The sequence below is a fragment of the Poecilia formosa genome, unplaced genomic scaffold (genome assembly GCF_000485575.1).
Source record: "Poecilia formosa unplaced genomic scaffold, Poecilia_formosa-5.1.2 Scaffold368, whole genome shotgun sequence".
In the NCBI taxonomy this organism is placed as follows: domain Eukaryota; kingdom Metazoa; phylum Chordata; class Actinopteri; order Cyprinodontiformes; family Poeciliidae; genus Poecilia; species Poecilia formosa.
This window is the reverse complement of record NW_006800307.1, coordinates 564,331-589,336: the sequence shown is the minus strand read 5'-3', so window position 1 is coordinate 589,336 and position 25,006 is coordinate 564,331. Positions and strand designations below refer to the sequence as shown.

Genomic DNA, 25,006 nt, shown 5'->3' with positions numbered 1-25,006 from the left:
GCGTGTCAGTAACCTGTGATTGGTCCTGTAGCGTGTCAGTAACCTGTGATTGGTCCTGTAGCGTGTCAGTAACCTGTGATTGGTCCAGTAGCGAGTCAGTAACCTGTGATTGGTCCTCAGGCGGAGAGGCGGTCTCAGAGCCGCCTGCAGGACCTCCAGGACCGCCTGGAGCAGTCGGACAGCACCAACCGCAGCCTGCAGAACTACATCCAGTTCCTCAAAGCGTCCTACGCCAACGTGTTCAGTGACGGGCTCCTCAGCCGGCCCCGGCGCTCCCCGTCACCTGTCTGAAACACTCCTCATCACCACGGCAACGGATACTGGAAACCAAACCAATCATCACCACATCCATATTAGAAACATAAAGTATGAATTATTTTAAGCTGTTTGAATGGTTTTTCTGCTTTCAGTGGTTTAACTGGTCGATCCAGTCAGTCTCTGGAACGGCTCCAGAAGACTGCCCCCTGGTGTCTGTTAGTGACATCCAGCTGCTGCTGGTTTCCCCTCAGCATGAGGCAGTAGCTCCTGATGGACACCAGGAGAAGCTCCGCCCCTTTCACTGTTACGGGAATCAAACCTTCAACTCTAGCCACAGGTTCTGGTTCTGATCCAGATGTGCATCATTCCTCGTCCTGAGGAGTAAAACTAAATGTCTCCAGCTTCAGCTCTGTATTCTACTAACATGTCTGATTAAATGCTGCACTGCATTATATCTAATGGAGCTGAAACATCTGGGTCATCGTTACCTGCCAGGTGACTCGCTGCTCTGCACCAGCAGAACCAACAGTTACTGTATTTATTATGATTCCTGAAGTAAACTCACATCAAACGTGTTTGTTGTGGTTTGGTTTGAATTTTCAGCTTTCTGAACAGGTCAGATGTTTGCATTCGCTCCGGGTCAGATGATCTGCTGCCGCCGGGTCTCATGGTCGTCAGCTGATGGATAACGCTCCTAATGTTGCTTAGCAACCAGGAAATACAATTCACAATGGATGTTCAGAGTGAGACGGACAGAGTGGGGTTCGAACCGGCAACCCGTCTGTTAATGCCCCAAAAGTATAAACAAAACAAACTGAAATGTGAATCCTGAAATATACAACCATGCTGTAACAAAGAAGACTCTACATAATTATATAATAGAGGCTCAGATCTACCACACCAGACAAGCCCCAAGGTGTAGGTTGTGCAAGGAGGCCTCTGAGACAGTCCAGCACATAACAGCAGGGTGCAAGATGCTGGCAGGGAAAGCGTACATGGAACGACATAACCAAGTGGCGGGCATAGTGTACAGGAACATCTGTGCCGAATATGGACTGGAAGCCCCGAGGTCAAAGTGGGGAACACCCCCAAAGGTGGTGGAGAATGACCGAGCTAAGATCCTGTGGGACTTCCAGATCCAGACAGACAAGATGGTAATGGAGAACCAACCGGACATTGTGGTGGTGGATAAAGAACAGAGGAAAGCCGTTGTGGTGGATGTAGCAATACCAAGTGACCACAACATCAGGAAAAAGGAGAAACTGGAGAAATACCAGGGCCTCAGAGAGGAACTGGAGAAGGCCTGGAAGGTGAAGACCACAGCGGTGCCTGTGGTCATCGGGGCCCTCGGGGCAGTCACCCCCAAACTGGAGCAGTGGCTCAAACAGATCCCAGGAACAACATCAGACATCTCAGTCCAGAAATGTGCAAGATACTGCGCATAACCCTCAAGCTCCCAGGCCTCTGGTAGAGGGAGGGAGAGAGAGAGAGACTGCAGAGGGTGAGAAGGGAATTTATATATATATACACATATTTTTTATCTTTATTTCAGGGCCAGAACAATTATTCACATGGAGTAATATCTGTATTTTGAAAACAACAAGAATATAATATAATACAGGTGGAATTTTTGCTTTATGTCATAAAAGTAAGTTTCCCAAAGAGGAATAAACAATGTGTCTCTTTAAATTAAATATGATTTCCATGGCTTGACTACACTTTAATGCGCTAATATCCAGAGATTATGGCACAAATTAAGTTTTAAAAAATTAAATATAAGTTTTTCCTCAACACAGCAGCGTCTGAGGTAAACTGGAAGCTGTGTTTTTCCTCCGGGAGTTTTATTTTCCACTCCTAGAGGTTTGTTTTGCTCGAAAATGAAGTCACTCCATCTCCCGCCCGCATTCGTGTCCTTCCGTCAAACTTCGGGTGTCTCCGTACAGCTGCAGGAGTGACGTCATGCCACAGAGCGCCCCGCCCTTCAAACGAACCGTCTGGGTCGATTCTTCGGGATAACCTCTTCTCCATTAGCTCTTTGGAAAAACCTCACGGTAAGGAAATTATTTCCACGTTTCCTGCTTGATGAGCAAATGTTGCGTTTTAAAACCAATAAATGCTGCTTTTTATTTTGTAGTTTTAAGGCTGTTTGTTCGGGTTTTTCGGCCGTGACCGACAGGCTAGCAGCAGCAGCAGCTAACAGCGACAGTGAAATAAAACGTTAACTATCGGTTCAAAGACGCTTTATTTGCTGTTTAAAGGGTAATAAACGCATGCAGAATATGATGGAGACTGCAGTTCCGATTCATGGGCGTGTTTTGGTTTTCAATGAGGGTTCGGATGGTACCGGGTGAAGGTTCTGCAGATTAACCCAGATTATTGGACAGATGTTCAATAAAAATAAATGGTTTCCGGTCAGAAAGGAGCCGCCCAGGCCTCCGTCCATCACACCGCCGCGTTAGCACCGCGGTTCTGGACAGAATGACGCGGATGGCCGTCCGAACTGATACCATCAGCCTTGTGCTGAATTCCTCACCTACCATCCAGTTAACTGGAAACCATCCAGTTAACTGGAAACCAGTCTGCAGGACCGAGATAAGCCCGGATCTGATCTGAAACCAGCCGCTCTGTTTGTCCGAACCGGGTCAGAGTGGGTTTAACCAGAACCGCAGAGCATCTGTATTCAGATAATTGCTTTAAGAAGCTGGTTACTGTCACTGCAGCAATGCTAGAGCCACAGCGAGGGGGCGCTGCTGCGGGTAAACTCATAGAGATGCCGTCTGATTCCGAGCAGAGGCGGCTCTAGGACAGGTTGTCCGGGCCCGGGGGGGGGTCAGTGCTGCTGCTGTTTACCGTCTTTCTTTGCTGAATTATGACGTAATTCTCAGGTTTCTCTGATTTAGTTCCACATGAGAAAGTGGAACAAACCAAGTATTTTGGGGTGGAGATGTCAGAACCGGGTCGTTCAGACTGCAGTGAAAAAGGTTGATCTGCTGTGTGAACGCAGCGTTAGCTACAGTTTCTGTGTCGCTACAATAAATTGATTTAATTTCATCTGGTGATCCAGGGTCAGTTATCAAACAGTTTGAGATTTTATTAGACCGCTTCAGATGTAGCTGCAGAAACCAACTGGGTCCAGGCTCCAGCAGCCGGGCCTTCAGGATAAACTGGACCTGGTTCTGATGGTCCGCTCTGTAACGACCCGGGACGCTGGAGACGTTCCTGGAGAAACCATTAACTGGTTTATTCTCACTGATTCCATGGAAACATCTGGACCAGAGAGCCTTTGGTTCTGCTGTCTGGGTGTGGTTCTGACCCGGTTCTGATCCGTTCTCGTCACACTTTTACTGTCCTATAGACAGCTTTAGAGCTAACCGTGGTTCTTCCATCCTGCAGCATGACGACTTTCCCTAAACCCAAACTGAAGGTAACAGCTGCTGGGTGTGTGAGATGTGATGTGTGTGTGTGTGTGTGTGTGTCTGAGATGTGGTGTGTGTGTGTGTGTGTGTGTGTGTGAGTGAACAGGCAGCAAAAACCTGGAAAATGAGGCGAATCCTGGGTTTCCAGGCCAGCGGTGGGGGGCGGAGCGTCTCTGCAGCAGAGGCTGGGCTTGGTTCTGCTGGGTTCTGCCCAGTCACTGCACTGCGTCTGACACAGCAGAAGGTTCTGGTTCGGAGCGGAGCGGATCAGAACCGAGCCTCAGAGGAAGAGCAGCTGAGGACAGAACCGCTCTGTGTGTATATGCTGTGATTCTGGGTTGTGCTGACCTGGTTCTGTTCGCATGTTTCCTGTTGGAGTGAAACCTTTGCATGTGGATGAAATGTGATGGAGGTTCTGTTCTGGTCGGGTTCTGATACAGCTGGGAAAGGTTCAGGTTTCCTCCTGTCGTCTCTGGAAACCTGCAGACCGGAGCAAACGTTGACAGATTCCAGAGCTAATGCTATGTTAGCAGTCATCCTGCTGTTAGCATAGCCGTTAGCGCTCGTTGTTATTCCAGTGAGGAGCAGAGGTGATGTCATCCTGCCATGTGACAGAACAGTCTATAGCATCAGTTAGTTTCAGTTAGCATTGCTTAGTGCTGTTAGCATCGGCTAGCACTGCTAGCATGGCTGACCTTCCCGGATGTTTCTACATCCATATTATCCATGTTATCTTTTCATTTAAAGAATACATCTTTAACATTTAGCCTTCCTGTTAGCTGCTGAAGGTAACCATGGCAACAGAGGATATCGCTGTATATCTCCTGATGTCTGGACCCAACAGAACCTCCAGAACCTTCTGGATGATTTCCAGACTGACAGTGACATGATTAGCTGACTGAACCTCCTCCAGGTGAACTTCCTTTGTCTCCTGAGTCACTTCCTGCCCCCCCTCCCTTCGACGCTCCCTGGGCGGCGCTGAAGTGGATCATCCACTCCGCTGAGGTTCAGGGAGTGTCAGCTTGGACTTTAACATCCTCTGATTACCTCACACACTCCTCCATTATCGGGATGTTTGACCCGGTTCTGCTTCCTGCTCATCTGCTGCAGCCATTAGCAGCACCTCCATCAGAAACCACAGGAGGCGTGTCTGTCTGCTGAGGGGGGGTTATCTCCTGAAGCAGGGCGGGGGGCTGTGTGTGTGTGTGTGTGTGTGTGTGTGTGTGTTATCAGGTGCTGCAGAGCCGAGCTGCTCGCTGATAAACCTCCTCAGCTGTGGAAGCAGCTCATGTTTCCTCTGGATGGGAACAGAAAGACCCCGCCTCACTTCCTGCTGGAGCTTCGGAGTTTTGCTGGCCCAGCGGTCGGTTCTGAGCAGCAGCCGGTCCGGTCCGGTCCGGTCCGGGCGGCGGCCTGAGCCCACAGAGACGCTGACCGCTCACTTCTCTTTGTGTGGGAACTCGGCGCCGCTCACACCGGGGGATTTCCGCCCCCACCCCTCCAGGCATTCATAGCATGTCAGCTGCTGCTGGTTGCTAAGCAACGGGAGGGGAGGGGGGAGGGGGGCTTCGTGTCCAGCCTTTCACTGTGGAGCCGAGGTTCTGGTCCACTGCAGAGAAAGCTCTGGTTCTGTTGGACGGGTCCCACTTCTGCTGCTGAACAGAACTAAACTCCACTGATCCAGACCTACAGCTACCAGCAGGTCCGGTTCTGGTTCTGGTCCGGTTCATGTTTGGTTCTGCTTCTTGTTCCGGTTCTGATCCAGGAGAACTTTCAGCACTGTTTTCTGTTGCTTTGTTCCCATTGGTTCAGCTCCTGACCAATCAGCTGCGTTCACATGGCAGCATCGAGTGTTTTCATTGGACCTCCCAGAACCGGACCTGTACTGCAGCTGGTTCTGGACCAGACCGGGTTCTCATCCTCTCTGTTCTGTTCGTTGCAGAAAATGGACACGGTTGGAGTCAAAGTGCTGGAAACGGCCGAAGACATCCAGGAGCGCCGGCAGCAGGTTCTGGACCGGTACCGGCGCTTCAAGGAGCTGTCCATGGTCCGGCGCCAGAAGCTGGAGGATTCGTACCGATTCCAGTTCTTCCGCCGGGACGCCGACGAGTTGGAGAAATGGATCCAGGAGAAGCTGCAGATCGCCTCCGACGAGAACTACAAGGACCCGTCCAACCTGCAGGTCCGGTTCCGACAGGAAGCGGGCCTGGCCCGGTGCTGTGGCTCTGTTGAAGCCGGACCCGGTTCTGCTGCAGCTGACGTGTGTGTCCTCACAGGGGAAGCTGCAGAAGCACCAGGCGTTTGAGGCTGAGGTCCAGGCCAACGCGGCGGCCATCATCGAACTGGACAAGACGGGGAACCTGATGGTCACCGAGGGACACTTCGCCTCAGAGACCATCCGGGTACGTCCCACAGACTCCCAGAACCGTCCCGATCCGGGCCAGCCGGTTCCGGACGGGAACGGGCAGCTTCAGACGATCCCGGTTTGATTGTTGTCCCTGTCGGGTTCAGTCCTACACTCCGTACCGGACGCAGCAGAGGCCCATCGTCACCAGCGTCAACATGGCTGAGTACATCCAAGTGTGTGTTTGGACTGGAGTGGCTCCTCTGTGTGCTTCCAGAGTTCTGACCCGGTTTCCCAGCAGCCCCTTTCCACTCTTTAGTGTGACGAGCTCTCTGGTCCGGTCCGGAGGATCAAAAACAAAAACAAATCAGTTAATTTGTGACGGCGAGGAGCTCAGAACCTGCAGGAACATGACCCGACCCGCCTGACGTAGATCTATAGAACTCAGAGAGGCTTTTTGTTTCCAGAGCCGCCTGGAGGAGCTGCACCGCCTCTGGGACCTGCTGCTGCAGAAGACCAAGGAGAAGGGCATGCGGCTGCTGCAGGCCCAGAAACTGGTGCAGTACCTGAGGGAGTGTGAAGACGCTCTGGACTGGATCAGCGACAAGGTCAGAACCGGTTCTGGTCGGAGAACTGCTCTGGGTCAGCAGAGTTCAACGCTTAATTCAATAAAACTTTTATTAGATACTAAGTGGTTTTCTAACTAGTTACAAACCTAATATTTGACAAATATTTTTAAGAAATTAAATATTTAATAATCCTTTTTTTTTTCTTTATTCAAAAAAATTAAACTTTGAGATTTGGGGAAGTTTGTTTTAGAAAAATAAAGAAATGTTTCATAAATGTATTAGTATCAGGGCCAGATTATTTTTAAATTATGAGAATAAAACCATATTCTAAATTTATTCTTGCATTATTACAACTTTTTTCTGGTCCTTTAAAAACATTATCCTGACCCTGAATCTGTTGTAGAACAATACTTTTAAAAAAATATTTTATTTTCATGAAGTTTTACTGCAGTATAAAGAGACAAAATGTTTTAAAGATGCTTTTAGTTCTTATAACGAAGATCTGCAGCAGCCAGACGGGCTCCATCTGCTGGATGATTGTAAACATCCTGAAGCTGAAGCTGACGCCGCAGCTGAAGCCGACGCAGCTGAAGCCGACGCAGCTGAAGCCGATGCAGCTGAAGCTGACGCCGCTGTGCTCGCTGTGCAGGAGGCCATCGTGACCTCTGAGGAGCTGGGTCAGGACCTGGAGCACGTGGAGCTCCTGCAGAAGAAGTTTGAGGAGTTCCAGACGGACCTGGCGGCTCATGAGGAGCGCGTGAACGAGGTGAACCAGCTGGCCGGGAAGCTGATCCAGGAGGCGCACCCAGAGAACGAGCTGATCGTCAGGAAGCAGGAGGAGGTGAACGCGGCCTGGCAGCGCCTGAAGGGCCTGGCCCTGCAGAGGCAGACCCGGCTGTTCGGCTCGGCCGAGGTGCAGCGCTTCAACAGGTGAACGCCAGAAACCTCAGGACGAACGTCTTCTCAGGTTGGACCGTTCTCTGAGCTGTGATGCTGCTTCTGTCTGCAGGGATGTGGATGAGACCATCAGCTGGATCAAGGAGAAGGAGCAGCTGATGGCATCCGATGACTTTGGGCGGGACTTGGCCAGCGTTCAGGCTCTGCTGAGGAAACAGGAGGGTCTGGAACGAGACCTGGCCGCTCTGAAGGACAAGGTGGGACTCCTGCTGCCCCACATTCCCACTCAACTTTTCAGGGCCCTGCTAACTCCCTTCCTGCTGTCAACCAGGTGAACACTCTGGGTGGGGACGCTGAGCGCCTGCAGCAGACCCATCCTCAAAACGCTTCCCAGATCCACCTGAAGAAGGACGAACTCATCACCAACTGGGAGCAGATCCAGACACTGGCTGCTGAGCGCCACGCCCGCCTCAACGACTCCTACCAGTACGCATCGCCAACCAGACACACAACCAACCAACCAGACACCCAACCAGCCAACCAGACACCCCAACCAGCCAACCAGACACCCCAACCAGCCAACCAGACACCCCAACCAGCCAACCAGACACCCAACCAGCCAACCAGACACACCAACCAGCCAACCAGACACCCCAACCAGCCAACCAGACACCCCAACCAGACACACAACCAACCAACCAGACACCCAACCAGACACCCCAACCAGCCAACCAGACACACAATCAGCCAACCAGACACACAACCAGCCAACCTACTAACCAGGCACTCAACCAACCAACCAGACACTCAACCATCTACTCATGGGGGCAGACCACAAGTAGATTCTTTCTTTTGCACTTTTTTTTGTTTTTGCACCTTTTCTTCCGTTTCTTCCTCCCCTAGTTAGTTAGTTAGACATTGTCTCACTCAGAGCGTGTCCTTCTGTCCTCCAGTCTGCAGCGTTTCACCGCAGACTTCAGGGATCTGACCAGCTGGGTGACGGAGATGAAGGCTCTGATCAACGCCGACGAGCTGGCCAACGACGTGGCCGGAGCCGAGGCGCTGCTGGACCGGCACCAGGAGCACAAGGTGATGCTCCTTAAAGCTGCAGCTGGTCAGAAACCAGAACTGGACATTTACTGAGCATGGATCGGCTTGTTTTGTCTCCTCCAGGGGGAAATTGATGCCCACGAGGACAGCTTCAGGGCCACAGATGAAGCTGGTCAGGCCCTGCTCAGTGCAGGACACTACGCCTCTGAGGAGGTCAAGGAGAAGGTGGGGGCGTCAGATGAGGTCAGAATGTCCAGTTTATCCGTTGGTTGTGCTTTAACTGTGTTCTGTGTGTCTGCAGCTGGGGATCCTGGCCCAGGAGAAGGAGTCCCTCCTGGAGCTGTGGGAGGTCCGCCGGCAGCAGTACGAACAGTGCATGGACCTGCAGCTGTTCTATAGGGACACGGAGCAGGTGGACAACTGGATGAGCAAGCAGGAGGTAAGCAGGGCCACAGTCTGCAGAGATGGGCTGGATTAACTGGTTTAACTGATGAACTGAATATCTCTGCAGGCTTTCCTTCTGAACGAAGACCTGGGAGACTCCCTGGACAGCGTGGAAGCTCTGCTGAAGAAACACGAGGACTTTGAGAAGTCTCTTAGCGCTCAGGAGGAGAAGATCACGGTGAGTCATCTCCAGATTCCTCTGGCCATCACTGATGCTCTGCAGGATCAGGTTGACTCATAGCTCTGCTGAATCTCCAGGCTCTGGATGAATTTGCCACCAAGCTGATCCAGAACAGCCACTATGCTAAGGAGGACGTGGCAACGCGCAGAGACGCTGTGAGTCTTTTCCTTCCACCGTAGTTCTGAGCTCCAGCTGGAGGAGCCGAGTCATGGTTTATCGTCTCTCTCTGCTTCCAGCTCCTGAGCCGCAGGAACGCCCTGCATGAGCGCGCTCAGGCCCGCCGGGCTGCCCTGGAGGACTCCTTCCATCTGCAGCAGTTCTTCAGGGACTCTGATGAGCTGAAGAGTTGGATCAACGAGAAGATGAAGACTGCTACAGATGAATCCTACAAGGTCTTCTGCATCTTCTCCTCTCTCCATGGCTCTGTTTGCTTCTTCAGCCTTGTTTTTCCATAATTTATTTCCTATTCCACCCATCTGTCCATCAGTTTATGCTTCCATCAGTTTATGCTTCTGTTGACTAACTCCTCTTCTTCCACAGGACCCATCCAACCTGCAGGGGAAGGTGCAGAAACACCAGGCTTTCGAGGCCGAGCTGTCGGCCAATCAGAGCCGCATCGACGCCCTGCAGAAGTCCGGCCAGGAGCTGCTGGACAGGAAGCATTATGCCTCCGCTGAGGTCACCGCCCGCATGGAAGATGTCAGTGCGCAGTGGAAGAAGCTGCTGGAGGCCACAGAGCTCAAAGGTAGCAGGAGCCAATGACAGCACTGCTGGTAGAGAGGCTTTAAACGGGGGTGAGGGTGTTCCCATGGAGACAGAAAGGAGTGTCTATGAGGTTGGATAAGAATGTAGAAAAAACACCTGGTGTCTGGAAAAATGTGAGAATTCCAGAATTAAATCATTGCTCCCACCAACCAGCCAGTGAATTATAGAAATATCTACGTTTAATTCCTAGGAACGTTTAACTGTTGAAGCTCTGAAATCGGCTAATCTGGGCATTGGAGAGTAGAATGTAGTGTAGAATTTAGTGAGGATGAACCGGTTTGATTCAGCATCTCTGTGTTTGTTCCAGGCATCAAACTACGTGAGGCCAACCAGCAGCAGCAGTTCAACAGGAACGTGGAGGACATCGAGCTCTGGCTCTACGAGGTCGAAGGTCACTTGGCCTCTGACGACTACGGGAAAGACCTGACGAGCGTCCAGAACCTGCAGAAGAAGCACGCCCTGCTGGAGGCCGACGTCGCAGCTCACCAGGTGACCCAGACATCCCAGAACCCACCAGGGCTCGGATCGTTTCCGTCTGTACAGGTCGGATCTGTGACCTCTCCTATGAATGTTTCCTCACCAGGATCGGATCGACGGGATCACCATCCAGGCTCGGCAGTTCCAGGAAGCCGGCCACTTTGACGCAGACAACATCCAGAAGAAGCAGGAGGCTCTGGTGGTTCGCTATGAAGCTCTGCGGGAGCCGATGGCGGCCCGCAAGCAGAAGCTGTCTGACTCGCTGCGCCTGCAGCAGCTCTTCAGGGACGTGGAGGATGAGGAGACCTGGATCAGGGAGAAGGAGCCCATCGCCTCATCCACCAACAGAGGTATCAACCCCCAGATCTCTGGCCTTATAGGCGGGTGCATGGAAGCCAGCTTCACTACTGTGTTTCCTGACTAATGGAGCAGTTAAAACTTGGTTTTTATTTTAGAGAGATAATCTGAGTCTAGAGGAATGTTGTAAGATCCCGGGATGACCTTTTGGGTTCAGATGGAATAATGAGCAATAACTTCCTGTTTGTCTCTCAGGAAAAGACCTGATTGGAGTCCAGAACCTGCTGAAGAAACACCAGGCTCTGCAGGCTGAGATCACAGGTCACGAGCCTCGGATCAAAGCCGTGACCCAGAAAGGAGAGACCATGGTGGAGGAAGGTACGTGGATTTAGATCCTCAACTTACTGAAAGAGTTCCAGCTTCCTCTCAGGGTGCTGATGGTTCAGATGCTGGTTCTCAGGTCACTTTGCCGGGGAAGAGGTGAAGGCCAAGCTGGGGGAGTTGCACGGACGTTGGGACACCCTGAAGGGCAAGGCGGGCCAGAGGAGGCAGGACCTGGAGGACTCTCTGCAGGCCCAGCAGTACTTTGCTGATGCCAACGAGGCCGAGTCCTGGATGAGGGAGAAGGAGCCCATCGTTGGGAGCCCGGACTATGGGAAAGACGAGGATTCAGCTGAGGCATGGAAGGATAGCAGCAGTTTGTTTGTTGCACAAAGAGACGGCGTGTTCTCACTCCGGGGTCTGGTCCACAGGCACTGCTGAAGAAGCACGAGGCCCTGATGTCAGACCTGACGGCATACGGCAGCAGCATCCAGGCTCTGAAGGAGCAGGCTCAGTCCTGCAGGGTGAGTCTGTTATTCCGAGTTCTGATCAGATCAGGTCTGAAGTTTGGGTCTGTTGGATGACAGGTTGGGTTTCTGTCACGAACAGCAACAAGTGGCTCCGACTGATGACGAGACTGGGAAGGAGCTGGTTCTGGCTCTGTACGACTATCAGGAGAAAAGTCCGCGCGAAGTGACTATGAAGAAGGGCGACATCCTGACCCTGCTCAACAGCACCAACAAGGTACAGAACCTCACAGACCAGGCTTCCTGACAGGATTCCAATGTTCTCTGTTCCTGAAGGATAAAATGCTGGGATCCAGATCCGATCCGGTCCTGGCTGTTTGGAAGTTTTTCTTTCAACAGTCAGACTATACAAGAGATGAGATCCGTCTGATTCTCAGGCTCCAGTCAGATCTCTTTTTCTGATGATCTGACTGCAGACTCTTGGTTTGGTTCTGATGGGTCCGTGGTCCAGAACAGACTGGAAAAGACTGGAATGCAAATGTCTGGAAAACTATGGAAAAATTAAATGACGACTAGATAAATATTGGTTTTTCCTTTCTTTTATTCCCTATTCCATTCATCAGTTTATGCTTCCTTCGGTTTATGCATCTGTCGGTTTATGCTTCCATTGGTTTATGCTTTATCCACCTTTCCCAACCTTCTTGCTGTCTGTTGTCTTTTTCAGGCTCAACATTTATATCCTGATCCCAACAGGAATATGACATATGAATGTTTATTTAGTCTTTAAAATTAGCTTTAAAAAGAGGACTTGGGGTGGGGTGCTGTGGTGGCGTAGGGGTTAAGCACAACCCACATATGGAGGCCTTAGTCCTCAACGCGACTGTCGCAGGTTGACTCCTGGCCTGGCGACCTTTGCCGCATGTCTTCCCCTTCTCTCATTAACCACTTTCCTGTCAATTAACGATCAAATAAAGGCCACTAGAGCCAATAAAACCTTAAAAAAAAGAGGACTTGGGAATTGGAACCCTTCAGTTCTGCAGCAGGATGTCTGTGTGTGTTGGGAATGTTCCTTCTGTCTGATGTGTCTTTACGTCCCAGGACTGGTGGAAGGTGGAGGTGAACGACCGGCAGGGCTTTGTTCCGGCCGCCTATGTGAAAAAGTTGGACCCGACTCAGTCGTCTTCCAGGGAGAACCTGCTGGACGAGCATGGCAGCATCGCAGCTCGACAGGAACAGATCGAGAACCAGTAAGAAATGTTTTTCCGTTCTTGTGGGCTTTCCTAACACATTCCTCCTTCCTGTGGGACCTAACTGGTCCCACCCACTATTGACTCGGCTCCTGGTTCTGTTTCTGTCTCCTCCTCTTCGTCTAACCCCTAACCTCGCCTCGCTGCGGCAGGCTCGTCACCAAGGAGCCCTGCAGCGTGTCTGTGCGCATGAAGCAGGTGGAAGAGCTGTGAGTAGGAACCGGCGTTCTGACCCGTTTCCCTGTGATCCGCAGCAGTTTAGCCTCAGCTTCCCTCATGTCTGTGATCCTCCATCCTCATTTTCTATCCAGCAGCTGGATAGAAGGACATCTGTGTCATCCCATCGCTTCCTCTCTTCCTTTTTCCTACCATGTGAAGCAGAAACAGGGAAACATTTCGGGTCCTTTGTTGAATGTAGATGTTTGGTACCATCCCAAACCGGTCCGGTTTACTGAGGTTCTGCTGCTGCCTGTGGTTCCGTCCTCACTAACACGTGTTACGACCCGTCTAGGGGTGGCCAGATCGCAACATGAAGGATCCATCCTCTTCAGATCTCAACAACCAACACACACGAAGTTGAACAGTTTATATTTATTTATTTTAAAAAGATCTATTTTTGATGAAGATGTTACAAATGGCTTCAGAGTGAACTATAATGCTGAAAACAACAAACAAAAGGGATCTGTCTGAAAATTAACCAAAACTTACCTCACTGACAGTAAATAAATCAAATGACAAAAACTTACCGAAAAAACAGGAGAAAACTAAGGAAACATAAACGGCAGTTCACTCCTACAGCTGCAGAACTTTACAGGATGTGAACAAACAAACGGAGGATGGAGCACAGGAAGTCCGCTTCTGCAGCTTTTATATCCGTCACCTCTGGAAGCAGCCAATTAGACGTCTCCGTCGTCTTCTGGGGAGCCAATCAGGGACGGGAACCTGCACACTCATGTTTGTATAGTCAGTCGTAACACCGGACATGTCCTGCTCCTCCATCCAGGAAAATGGGTTAAATTGATACATTCTTGATCCATGTTGAGCGGTTCTGCTGAGGTCATTAGAAAATAATGAGGTAGAGGTGCTCTCCAGGTGTTACCAGGGCAACTAGACCTAAAGTTGTCTCACCTCTCTGCATGAGGGTGAAAGGTCAGATAAATCTGTTGCGACCTACTGGCAGTTATGGCTTCGCTTCCGGAAATATGTGAAGGATTTTCTAGGTAAGGTTGAAACAAGAAGGGGAATTCTGTTTCCAGAACCGCTGCTGTTCCTGCAGAGTTCTGGGCGTCTGCATGATTCACATCTCCTAAACGTTCCCATCGCTCCACCCATGTAGGATTTAAAAAGTAAGAAATCTGGGGAAGAAACCTGTAGGAACTTTGGTGTCACAGCTGTAAAAACTATTCCTGAGTTAAATGGGAAAAGACTTTAGACTGCGACAGGTTTCATGACGGATCTTCTACAAACTGAGGATGACAGAGTTGGTCTAAGCTCAAAGTGAAGCCAGCAGCAGGTGTAGATGCATGATGTCAGGATCGCCGCTCCGTGCCGGTGTCCTCGTGTTCGTCTCCCCTGGTTCTGGCAGCATGTCTGTCCGGTGGCGTCCCTCTGGGTCTGCGCTGACGCTCCCTCTCTCTCCAAGGTACGGCACGCTGCTGGAGCTGGGAGAGAAGAGGAAGGACATGCTGGAGAAGAGCTGCAAGAAGTTCATGTTGTTCCGCGAAGCCAACGAGCTGCAGCAGTGGATCCACGAGAAGGAGAGCGCCCTGACCAACGAGGAGGTCGGCTCGGACCTGGAGCAGGTCGAGGTTCTGCAGAAGAAGTTCGACGACTTCCAGAAGGTAACGCGGGGGGTTTGTTCAGAACCAAGCCTCCCAGTCCAGGTTCTGTCCAGGTTCTGATGTTTTGTGTTCTGCCCACCCATCCAGGACCTGAAGGCCAACGAGTCCCGGCTGAGGGACATCAACAAGGTGGCGTCGGAGCTGGAGTCTGAAGGCCTGATGGCGGAGGAGGCTCCCATGGTCCAGGCCCAGGTGAGCTGCGGCTGTGCTGTCCGGGTGACGACCCGGCTGCTGGTTCCGTCTGACCGGGTTTGTGTCTTTGTGTCTGCAGCAACAGGAGCAGCTGGGATCGGCTCCTGGAAAGGTCCGGTTCTTCCCTCCTTCACATCTTGCTGGTCCCCCTGAGGGAATCTGATCAGTTAATCGGTTTTTCTGTGTTCGACAGGATGAGCCTGACTCCAAGACGGCTTCGCCCTGGAAGGTAAGCTCCGCCCACCAGCTGCTTGGTTCTGGTTCTGCCATCAGTCCGATCGCTCTGACTGGTCCCAGACCTGTTGCCATGGTTACTGCCCTCACCGTATTGATCTGAAATGAAAGGGTTTCAATCAGCCAATCGCTCCTGACTGCTGTGGTGTTTGTTTTTCCTGTTTGGTTGACCTTTGACCTTAGACCATACGACTGGGTGTCCAAACAACGGCTAACTTTAATACCATCAAGGTAAGACCCGACTGATCCAAACCGTCCTGCATCGTCACCAGACACTAACCCGTAGCTCCGCCCCCGACGCCCCTGCCCTTATATGGTCCTTCCTGTTGGTTCTGTTCTCACCCTGCAACCCGTCCTGCTGGACTCCATCTTCCTGTTTCTTGTTTGCTCCTGGCTGTCAGCAGGTTCTTCCTGCTCTGCTGTGATTGGTTGGAGACCTGAGGAAGTATTCCCACCCTTCAACATGCTCATGCTCTCATTTTGAATGGATTAACGTGGATTTTATGTGACAGAATAAAGATGAACAGCATCCGCAGACTGAAACTGAGAAGTCTTACCTCAGATTCTCTATTGGGTTTAGGTCTGGCCTTTGACTAGGCCATTCTGATTAATACTCATCTCTGTCCTGGTTGACCTGCTGGTTCATCTGTTGCAGTAAGAAATTAATCGTATGACGGATTAAAATGAGCTCAATAATAATAATAATAATACTTGAAAGGCCATTTTGTTAATCTTGATCCGTTTTATTTGGTTTTGCTGATCGATATGTAAATATATGATTGCATCATCATTGTGCTGAATATTCATATCATAAATGACTGATTGCATCGCAGTAACTGCTGGATAATATATGTTAAGAGTTCTGAAATGCTGTTTCTATGCTAATGCTAAATTTAGTCTCACAGAAACGACCAAAGTGTCAAAGGCGACATGGAAGCTCCGGCTGACATCCCAGTATTTACAGCACCATCACCAGATTCTCTAATATCCTGCAGCTCTAGCTGGAAATAGTTTATATTTCCATGTTATTTCTTGTTTTTGGTTTATCTTGTATATTTAAAGTTTTTCCAGTTAAGTAACGTTTACAAAATTCAAGTTTATTGATCTTTTTAGAAAGTAAACTGTCATCATTTTCATGTATAAAACATGAAAATGGTCTCAGAGCAACAATCTCAGTAATTTACTGATCATCCAGTTATAGTCGGCCCGAGTCTGGATGTAGAACCAGAACCTGCCCGACCCGCTCCGCTCCGTTCTGTCACATTGAACCCGCTGGTGTTTGTCTGGAGGTTGTGGGTGTGAATACTTCCCCAGTGACGCAGTGGGACGATCCCAGTCTGACCAGTGGCTGTCTCCTGCAGGAGCTGAACAACCGCTGGCGCTCGCTGCAGCAGCTGGCCGAGGACCGCAGCAACATGCTGGGCAGCGCCCACGAGGTGCAGCGCTTCCACAGGTAACCCCGCCTCCCGACGCCCCGCCGGCCAATCAGAGACCAGCAGCACCACTGAGGCGTGTCACTTCCTCTCAGGGACGCCGACGAAACCAAGGAGTGGATCGAGGAGAAGAACCAGGCGCTGAACACGGACAACTACGGCCACGACCTGGCCAGCGTCCAGGCGCTGCAGCGCAAACACGAAGGCTTCGAGAGAGACCTGGCGGCGCTGGGCGATAAGGTCAGGACCCGCCGTGACCCCGGTCACCCCCCCGGTGACCCGCTGCCCCCCAGGCCTTCATGCAGGCTGCTCCTGTCCGACAGGTGAAGTCTCTGGGCGAGACGGCGGAGCGTCTGATCCAGTCGCACCCGGAGGCCGTGGACGACATCCAGGAGAAATGCACGGAGCTGAACACGGCGTGGAGCAGCCTGGTGGGCCGTGCCGACCAGCGCAAGGAGAAGCTGGGCAACTCCCACGACCTGCAGCGCTTCCTGTCCGACTTCAGGTGGGCGGCCGGCGAGGACTCGGCCTGCCGATCCATTAGTCTGTCGATTATTCTGACGGGTGATCACAGAAACGTGGCGGTTTCACTGGTCAGAAGGAAAACGTCTCCTAGTGGCTGAAGGACTAACATCATGAATATTATAACAACTGTAATGATTTCCTGTGTAGTTGGATAGTAGAAACTAGTTTGGTGAGGTTCAGTGTTTCATTGTGAAAACGGTCAGAACCTGGACCGACCCGATTAGGATGAGCGGCTGGTTTCTCCTCCTGCAGGGATCTGATGTCGTGGATCAACGGGATCCGAGGCCTGGTGTCGTCCGAGGAGCTGGCTAAAGACGTGACGGGCGCCGAGGCGCTGCTGGAGCGCCACCAGGTGGGCGGAGCGCCTCCCGTCTGCGGTAAGATGCCGGTGCGGTTCTGGTGACGGACTGTGGGCCTTGCAGGAGCACCGGACGGAGATCGACGCGCGGGCCGGGACCTTCCAGGCCTTCGAGCAGTTCGGCCAGCAGCTGCTGGCGCGCGGCCACTACGCCAGCGCCGACATCCAGCAGAAGCTGAAGGCTCTGGACCAGGAGCGCGCCGACCTGGAGAAGGCCTGGGTGCAGCGCCGCATGATGCTGGACCAGTGCCTGGAGCTGCAGGTGAGCCGGACTCCTCTCAGCACCGCCGGGCCTGGGCCGGAACCGCGCTGACTCCGCCCCCTCCTCGCCCTCAGCTCTTCAACCGGGACTGTGAGCAGGCCGAGAACTGGATGGCGGCGCGGGAAGCCTTCCTGGCCAGCGACGACAAGGGCGACTCGCTGGACAGCGTGGAGGCGCTCATCAAGAAGCACGAGGACTTCGACAAGGCCATCAACGTCCAGGTCAGTGACCCGCTGGAGGACCGGTTCTGGACCGGCTCAGGACCGGTTCTGAACCTGTTCTGAACTCGCTGCAGGAGGAGAAGATCGCCGCCCTGCAGTCCTTCGCTGACCAGCTGATCGGAGCCGACCACTACGCCAAGCCGGAGATCTACAACCGCCGCAACGAGGTTCTGGACAGGTGAGCTGTTTTTCAAAATAAAAGTCTCATGCACAGGTTACAGTAACAACTGGTGCCATGTTGCTAATGGAGCCACAGCAGAATTTAGGTCAGACTACAGCCAGCAGGTTCCACAGAAACAAGGTTATTCTGCCAGACTTTCAAAATAAAGCTCCGTTATCCTTCACCTGGTTGAGCTCCAGAGCCGTCAGACGCCGAGTGACGATCTGAGTGGATCGGAAACGGCCTCAGGAGAAAGCAGAAGTTTACCGCAGACGGTTCTGGATCAGGATGGTTCCTGTTTTCCAGGTGGCGCCGGCTGAAGGCCCAGATGATCGAGAAGCGCTCCAAGCTGGGGGAGTCCCAGACGCTGCAGCAGTTCAGCCGGGACGTGGACGAGATCGAGGCCTGGATCAGCGAGAAGCTGCAGACCGCCACCGACGAGTCCTACAAGGATCCCACCAACATCCAGGTTGGTTCTGGTTCCGGTTCTGCTCTGAGCCTCGTCCTCCCTGTAATCCCGTCTGAACGCCTCTCTCTTCTACCCTCTCTAGCTGTCCAAGCTGCTGGTAAGTTGTAGTCGTGTCTCACTAACCAGCAGTCGTTCCGTCCCGTTTGGCTTCCTGTGTAGATCCGAGCGTTTGTCCTCCATCAGCTCTTCGTTTAGTTCAGGTCGTTGGTTCTGCTGCCACTTTAGATCCATGGAGGAGAGTCCGCTTTAAGGCTGCTTCAGACGTTCTCAGAACCGTCCTGATGGTTCTGCCTCAGCCCGGTCTGGAGAACCAGATTCTGGACTCATGTCTGGTCTGATATGACGTGAGATGGACGGATCAGAACCAGAGCTGCACCACATGTTGCATCGTCGTCGTCCAGATATGAATCCCGGATGTCCGGGCTGACGTGTCGTCATGGCGATGAATGTTTGCCTCATGTGGTGCGGCTCTAACGTGAGTCCAGTCGGTTCTGACCCAGAAGCAGCTTGAAGTGACTCTGTGTGTTTTGGCTCCATCATCAGTTCTGCTGCTGATGTTGTTTTGTCCTCTGTGTCCATAAATGTCCTCTGTGTCCATAACAACGTCCGTTAAAGTCCCAGAGCGTCCGCCGTGAACGGACCGGGCCGAGCAGAACTGTCTGACTCTATGTCTGTGCCGCCAGAGCAAACATCAGAAGCACCAGGCGTTTGAGGCGGAGCTGCACGCCAACGCCGACCGGATCAAAGGAGTGATCGACACCGGGAACGCCCTGATCCAGAGAGGAGCCTGCGCCGGCAGCGAGGACGCCGTCAAGGTGACCCGACATCCGACCCAAAACACTGGATCCCAGTTACTCTGTGGGATGGTATAGGAAGTCCAGTCTGTGGGTTCTGTCTGCAGGCGCGGCTCAGCGCTCTGGACGAGCAGTGGCAGTTCCTCGTCAACAAATCAGCTGAGAAGAGTCAGAAGCTGAAGGAGGCCAACAAGCAGCAGAACTTCAACACCGGCATCAAGGACTTCGACTTCTGGTTGTCTGAGGTGAGGCTCTTCGGTCGGAGCAGAAACGCTGGGCAACGCCGTTAGTGTTATGCTAAACACCCCGATGATGTCTGCTCAGGTTGAAGCTCTGCTGGCCTCCGAGGACTACGGCAAAGACCTGGCTTCAGTCAACAACCTGCTGAAGAAACACCAGCTGCTGGAGGCCGACATCTCTGCTCACGAGGTACCAGTTGGTTCTGTTGGGCGTTTGTGTTTATCAGATGGGAAAAGGACAAACAAAGGAGATGATTCAGAACTTGGGAGGATGTAGAAAACCTCCCAACCTGTTTGGTGCCCAACGTGGGGCCAATTTGAACGCTGCCATGACCTGATCCGTGTGGCTCCTGCAGGACCGTCTGAAGGACCTGAACGGCCAGGCCGACAGCCTGATGGCCAGCAACGCATTCGACACCTCGCAGGTGAAGGACAAGCGTGATGCCGTCAACGGCCGCTTCGCCAAGATCAAGAGCATGGCCTCTGGCCGCCGCGCTAAGCTCAACGAGTCGCACCGCCTGCACCAGTTCTTCCGAGACCTGGACGACGAGGAGTCCTGGATCAAGTAAGACCTGGAGCCTCTGCTCCTCAGATGCAGAGGTCACCTTCACTGACCTCTGCTCTGAATCTCTTAGGGAGAAGAAGCTGTTGGTCGGATCGGAGGATTACGGACGTGATTTGACGGGAGTTCAGAACCTGAGGAAGAAGCATAAGAGGCTGGAAGCCGAACTGGCAGCGCATGAGCCGGCTATCCAGGTAGGTCCTCCTGACCTCTGACCTCTTAGGTCAGGCAGGGACAGCAGATGTTTTTCCTGACTTTGGGATGTTGTTGTTCCCCAGTCTGTGCTGGACACTGGGAAGAAGCTGTCTGATGACAACACCATCGGTCAGGAGGAGATCCAGCAGAGGCTGGCCCAGTTCGTGGACCACTGGAAGGAGCTGAAGGATTTATCTGGAGCCAGGTCAGAGGTCATGATTCGGAGAGCCTGACCTCCTGGAACGGCTCTGAAGCTGTTTGCTTCTGGTTCCAGAGGGAAGAGGCTGGAGGAGTCGCTGGAATACCAGCAGTTTGTGGCGAATGTGGAGGAGGAGGAAGCTTGGATCAATGAGAAGTTGAACCTGGTTGGAAGCGAGGACTACGGAGACACGCTGGCGGCGGTGCAGGTGACTTCCTGTTCCTGTCCGGGTCACTTCCTCAGATCCCAGAGGCGTTGAACTGCTGCCGTTTTCCTCCTCAGGGCCTGCTAAAGAAACACGAAGCGTTTGAGACGGACTTCACCGTCCACCGGGATCGGGTCAGCGACGTTTGCGCCAACGGAGAGGAGCTCATCAAGAAGGTCCGCACCCGAGTCCAAAACGGTCGGAACCGGTTCCCCTGCAGCATGAAGACCAAACTCTGCTCTGCTCCCTTCAGAACAACCACCACGTGGACAACATCAGCGCCAAGATGGCCGCCCTGAGAGGGAAGGTGTCGGAGCTGGAGAGGGCGGCGGCCCAGAGGAAGGCCAAGCTGGACGAGAACTCGGCGTTCCTGCAGTTCAACTGGAAGGCCGATGTGGTGGAGTCCTGGATCGGTACGGACCTCCAGAACCTCCTCTGGTGCTGGGCGGGGCTGGTTAGGAAGGGGAGTGGGCGTGGCCAGAACCAGAACCTGGTTCTGGAGTCTCGCTGGTCCACTGCAGTTTACAGAACCGGGCTCTGAACGTTGTCCGTCTGCTCAGGTGAGAAGGAGAACAGCCTGAAGACAGACGACTACGGCAGAGACCTGTCCTCGGTCCAGACGCTGCTCACCAAACAGGTGGGTTCTCCTCAGAGCCTCCGCTTCTCCTCTCTGCGTGACCCCTGACCTCTGACTGCACCCTCTGCAGGAGACGTTTGACGCCGGCCTGCAGGCCTTCCAGCAGGAAGGAATCACCAACATCACGGCGCTGAAGGACCAGCTTCTGGCCGCCAAGCACGTCCAGTCCAAGGCCATCGAGGCGCGGCATGCCGCCCTCATCAAGCGCTGGAACCAGCTGCTGTCCAACTCGGCGGCGCGGAAGAAGAAGCTGCTGGAGGCGCAGGATCATTTCCGCAAGGTGGAGGACCTGTTCCTGACCTTCGCCAAGAAGGCCTCGGCCTTCAACAGCTGGTTCGAGAACGCCGAGGAGGACCTGACCGACCCGGTCCGCTGCAACTCCCTGGAGGAGATCCGGGCGCTGCGCGAGGCCCACGAGGCGTTCCGCTCGTCGCTGAGCTCGGCCCAAACCGACTTCAACCAGCTGGCCGAGCTGGACCAGCAGATCAAGAGCTACCAGGTGGTGTCCAACCCCTACACCTGGTTCACCATGGAGGCCCTGGAGGAGACCTGGAGGAACCTGCAGAAGATCATCAAGGTCCGGATAGAACCTCTGGCTCCGGCGGAACCGGGTCGGCCCGGCATGACGGTTCTGGTTCTGTCTGCAGGAGAGAGAGCTGGAGCTGCAGAAGGAGCAGAGGAGGCAGGAGGAGAACGACAAGCTGCGGCAGGAGTTCGCTCAGCACGCCAACGCCTTCCACCAGTGGCTGCAGGAGACCAGGTAGGTCTGGTTCCGGTCCAGAGTTTTGGTCTGGACCGGAACAGGTGGCCATGCTTCATCAGCATGGCCGCCTGATGAAGCTTCATGCTAGCTGCTGTTAGCATCACAGGCTACAGCGATCATGAGTGAAACGCTGCAGCTGCTCTGGAAAAGTATTCACACCTTTTGGTTGCATCACAGGAAACCAATCAAACACAGACACACCGCACTTTTCAGTTCAGGATTATTTTTTCCCTCTAGTTCTGAAATCTGTCAGGCATGATGCTGCCACCGCCTGGCTCGACAGCGTATGGTCTCCATGGCAACCAGACTGCTAGTTCCGTCCTTGATCCAGTTTATTTCTGCGGCGTCTCGGTTTCTAAATGAAGAAACTTCAGAATCAGAATGAAAAGTTTTTATTTTATTAGAGAAACTTATAAATAAATCAGTTTGTTTAAAAATGATTCAGTTTTACATCCAATCAACAGTCAGGATTTAACTCGGATAAAGAAGCTGTTTGTGTCCACGCTTATTACTGGAATGTTAAGTGGAAGGAAAAACTCTCTGGTTCTAAAGTGATTTAATTCCTTTATTGATTTATTTAGATGTTTTTCCAGGTTTTCCTGATCAATGTGTCGGATCCGATCCACCTGCTGTGGTTCTGATCCGGTTCTGTTGCTGTGTTGCTAACCGCCTCTCTCTCTCTTTGTCTCTCTCTCTGTGCCGCGGCGGCTCATCCAATCAGGACGTATCTTCTGGACGGGTCAATATCTCTTCCTCCTCTATGAATGTGTGATGATGATGATGATGGTCTTCCTCAGCTTGACGTGTCCTCTTCCTCCTCCTCTTCCTCTCTGATAGCTTAGCGTACCGTCGGGTTTTCTGTCTCTATCAGTACCAAGTAGCTGATGATCTTTCTGGAAGGTTGAGCTGGTTCTGGTTCTGGTTCTGATCCGCTCGGTTCTAAAACCACCATGTTGGGTCTTGGACCGCTCGGCACCTCCCTGCTAACTAACCCCACCCCCTGTCAGAACCCGACCCGGACCTTGGCTCGTCGACCTGGTCTGGACCAGAACTTCTCCAGAGGTTCTGATCCAGACTGTCCTGGAGCTGAGGTTTCGATCCGGAGTTCTGGTTCCGACCCACTAACAGCTGCTGCATGGTTCTGGTGTTTGGAGTGGATGTGTGCTGGAATGGGAATGTTCTGGTTCTGATCCGATCTCTCGCCGGGTCTCAGGTCCTGCATGGTGGAAGAGTCCGGAACCCTGGAGTCTCAGCTGGAGGCCACCAAGGTGAGCAGCTCACATGTATTCATACCGACTGCCGGCGGTTCTGACCCGGTAGCGTGACCTTTGACCCGATGCGTCGGCAGCGGAAGCACCAGGAGATCCGGGCGATGCGCAGCCAGCTGAAGAAGATCGAGGATCTGGGGGCGGCCATGGAGGAAGCTCTGATCCTGGACAACAAATACACGGAGCACAGCACCGTGGGGCTGGCCCAGCAGTGGGACCAACTGGACCAGCTGGGCATGAGGATGCAGCACAACCTGGAGCAGCAGATCCAGGCCCGGTACAGCAGAACCACTTATAACGCCGGAAAACGGCTGCTATCAGCTAACGGATAACATCAGCAAACGGGTGCTAACATCAGCTAACGGCTGCTAACATCAGCTAACGGCTGCTAACACCCTGTCCTTAAAGGTTCTATCTAAATTTTGACATTTTTATGTAAATTTGACCTAAAACCGTCTCAGTGCTGCCCTCTATTGGCCATTGCAGTTGAATTTCCCTGTTGGTTGTCCCTAGACACTTTAAAAAAAGACTAGTGACCCAACTAGCATCTTTTTTTCATAGTCGCTATATTTGTCTTTAGTCATTTGACACTTTTAAAAAGGAAACCAACTGTGATCAGTGGTTAGTCTCTACTGAGAAGTCGCATTTGTTTCCAATAGTTTTCTTGATAAAAGTCACCAGATTTATGGCTGTTGGTTTTTTAGTGAAGGTCTGACTCCCAGTCTGGCTTCGCCCCTCAGACCATTTGGCTCCGCCCCTCAGACCCTTTGGCTCCGCCCACTCTGTTTGGGGGCGGGGCTAAGTTCCACATTAGTGACCAAAAGAATCACTGATCTGTTGCTGTTGTTGCAGAAACACGACAGGCGTGACGGAGGAGGCACTGAAGGAGTTCAGCATGATGTTCAAGTAAGCTAGTGGAACCAGAACCGGGCTGATTGTTCCCGGGTTGGTTCTCACCTTTCCTGGTTTTGCTCCAGGCACTTCGACAAGGAGAAGTCGGGCCGCCTGAACCACCAGGAGTTCAAGTCGTGTCTGCGCTCGCTGGGCTACGACCTTCCCATGGTGGAGGAAGGAGAACCCGACCCGGAGTTTGAGGCCATCCTGGACACGGTGGACCCCAACAGGTGGGCTCTGGTTCTGGAGCGGCTCAGACGGCTGTGGTTCTACTTCCTGACCGGGCCGGTTCTGTTTCAGGGACGGGAACGTGTCGCTGCAGGAGTACATGGCCTTCATGATCAGCCGGGAGACGGAAAACGTCAAGTCGAGCGAGGAGATCGAGAGCGCCTTCCGGGCGCTGAGCGCCGAGAACAAACCCTACGTCACCAAGGAGGAGCTGTACCAGGTGGGTGCGGCTCCGCTGCAGCCCGGTTCCGCCTCCGGGCCCGGCTCACGGTTCTGTTCTTCCTTCCAGAATCTGACCAAGGAGCAGGCCGACTACTGCCTGTCGCACATGAAGCCGTACCTGGACAGCAAGGGCCGCGAGCTGCCGTCGGCGTTCGACTTCGTGGAGTTCACGCGCTCGCTGTTCGTCAACTGATCCCGCCCCCTTCCCCAGCGGCCAATCAGAGGCGTTCCCCGCTCACCCTAACACACCTGGCTGATGCATGTCTGACACTAGAGCCGCTCACCGCGTCTGTCCTATTTAACTGCTTGTAGTGAAACTTTTAAACTGTGTGCTTCAATAAACGCTACTGGTTACCACTGGAAACCGACTCC

At 52.7% G+C, this 25,006-nt stretch overlaps 2 protein-coding genes across 9 annotated transcripts in view; both read left to right on the top strand.

Annotated features, from left to right (window-relative positions):
• The window catches only part of LOC103153976 (outer dense fiber protein 2-like), a 10,285-nt gene extending 9,903 nt beyond the window's left edge, over positions 1-382 (top strand). The window contains exon 15 of the mRNA XM_016662299.1: positions 121-382. Coding sequence (XP_016517785.1) covers positions 121-291 — 171 coding nt within the window. The 3' untranslated portion in view covers positions 292-382. The remainder of the gene's footprint in view (positions 1-120) is intronic.
• A 595-nt stretch (positions 383-977) lies between these two features.
• Positions 978-24,993, top strand: sptan1 (spectrin alpha, non-erythrocytic 1). 8 transcript variants are annotated; one of them, XM_007575067.2, is made up of 55 exons: positions 2,203-2,309; positions 5,617-5,856; positions 5,951-6,076; positions 6,486-6,626; positions 7,237-7,517; positions 7,597-7,741; positions 7,816-7,970; positions 8,438-8,573; positions 8,658-8,759; positions 8,836-8,973; positions 9,046-9,156; positions 9,237-9,314; positions 9,396-9,551; positions 9,700-9,904; positions 10,232-10,413; positions 10,508-10,751; positions 10,954-11,076; positions 11,159-11,376; positions 11,451-11,543; positions 11,629-11,763; positions 12,585-12,733; positions 12,886-12,942; positions 14,376-14,574; positions 14,662-14,766; positions 14,846-14,878; positions 14,960-14,995; positions 15,184-15,231; positions 16,362-16,453; positions 16,529-16,673; positions 16,757-16,938; positions 17,211-17,310; positions 17,381-17,578; positions 17,653-17,799; positions 17,874-17,977; positions 18,266-18,428; positions 18,511-18,525; positions 19,112-19,243; positions 19,330-19,467; positions 19,547-19,651; positions 19,818-20,026; positions 20,097-20,217; positions 20,302-20,423; positions 20,493-20,625; positions 20,700-20,798; positions 20,876-21,035; positions 21,183-21,259; positions 21,330-21,836; positions 21,907-22,019; positions 22,744-22,761; positions 23,236-23,290; positions 23,371-23,567; positions 24,143-24,196; positions 24,268-24,414; positions 24,485-24,632; positions 24,702-24,993. In XM_007575067.2, exons 2-55 carry the CDS (start codon positions 5,620-5,622, stop codon positions 24,825-24,827), a joined length of 7,440 nt encoding a protein of 2,479 aa, XP_007575129.1. In that variant the 5' UTR covers positions 2,203-2,309; positions 5,617-5,619; the 3' UTR covers positions 24,828-24,993. The 8 variants fall into 8 exon arrangements, with proteins under 8 accessions (XP_016517803.1, XP_007575129.1, XP_007575133.1 ...); XM_007575071.2 differs by lacking the exon at positions 12,886-12,942; XM_007575070.2 differs by lacking the exon at positions 15,184-15,231.
• The last annotated feature ends 13 nt before the right edge of the window (positions 24,994-25,006 follow it).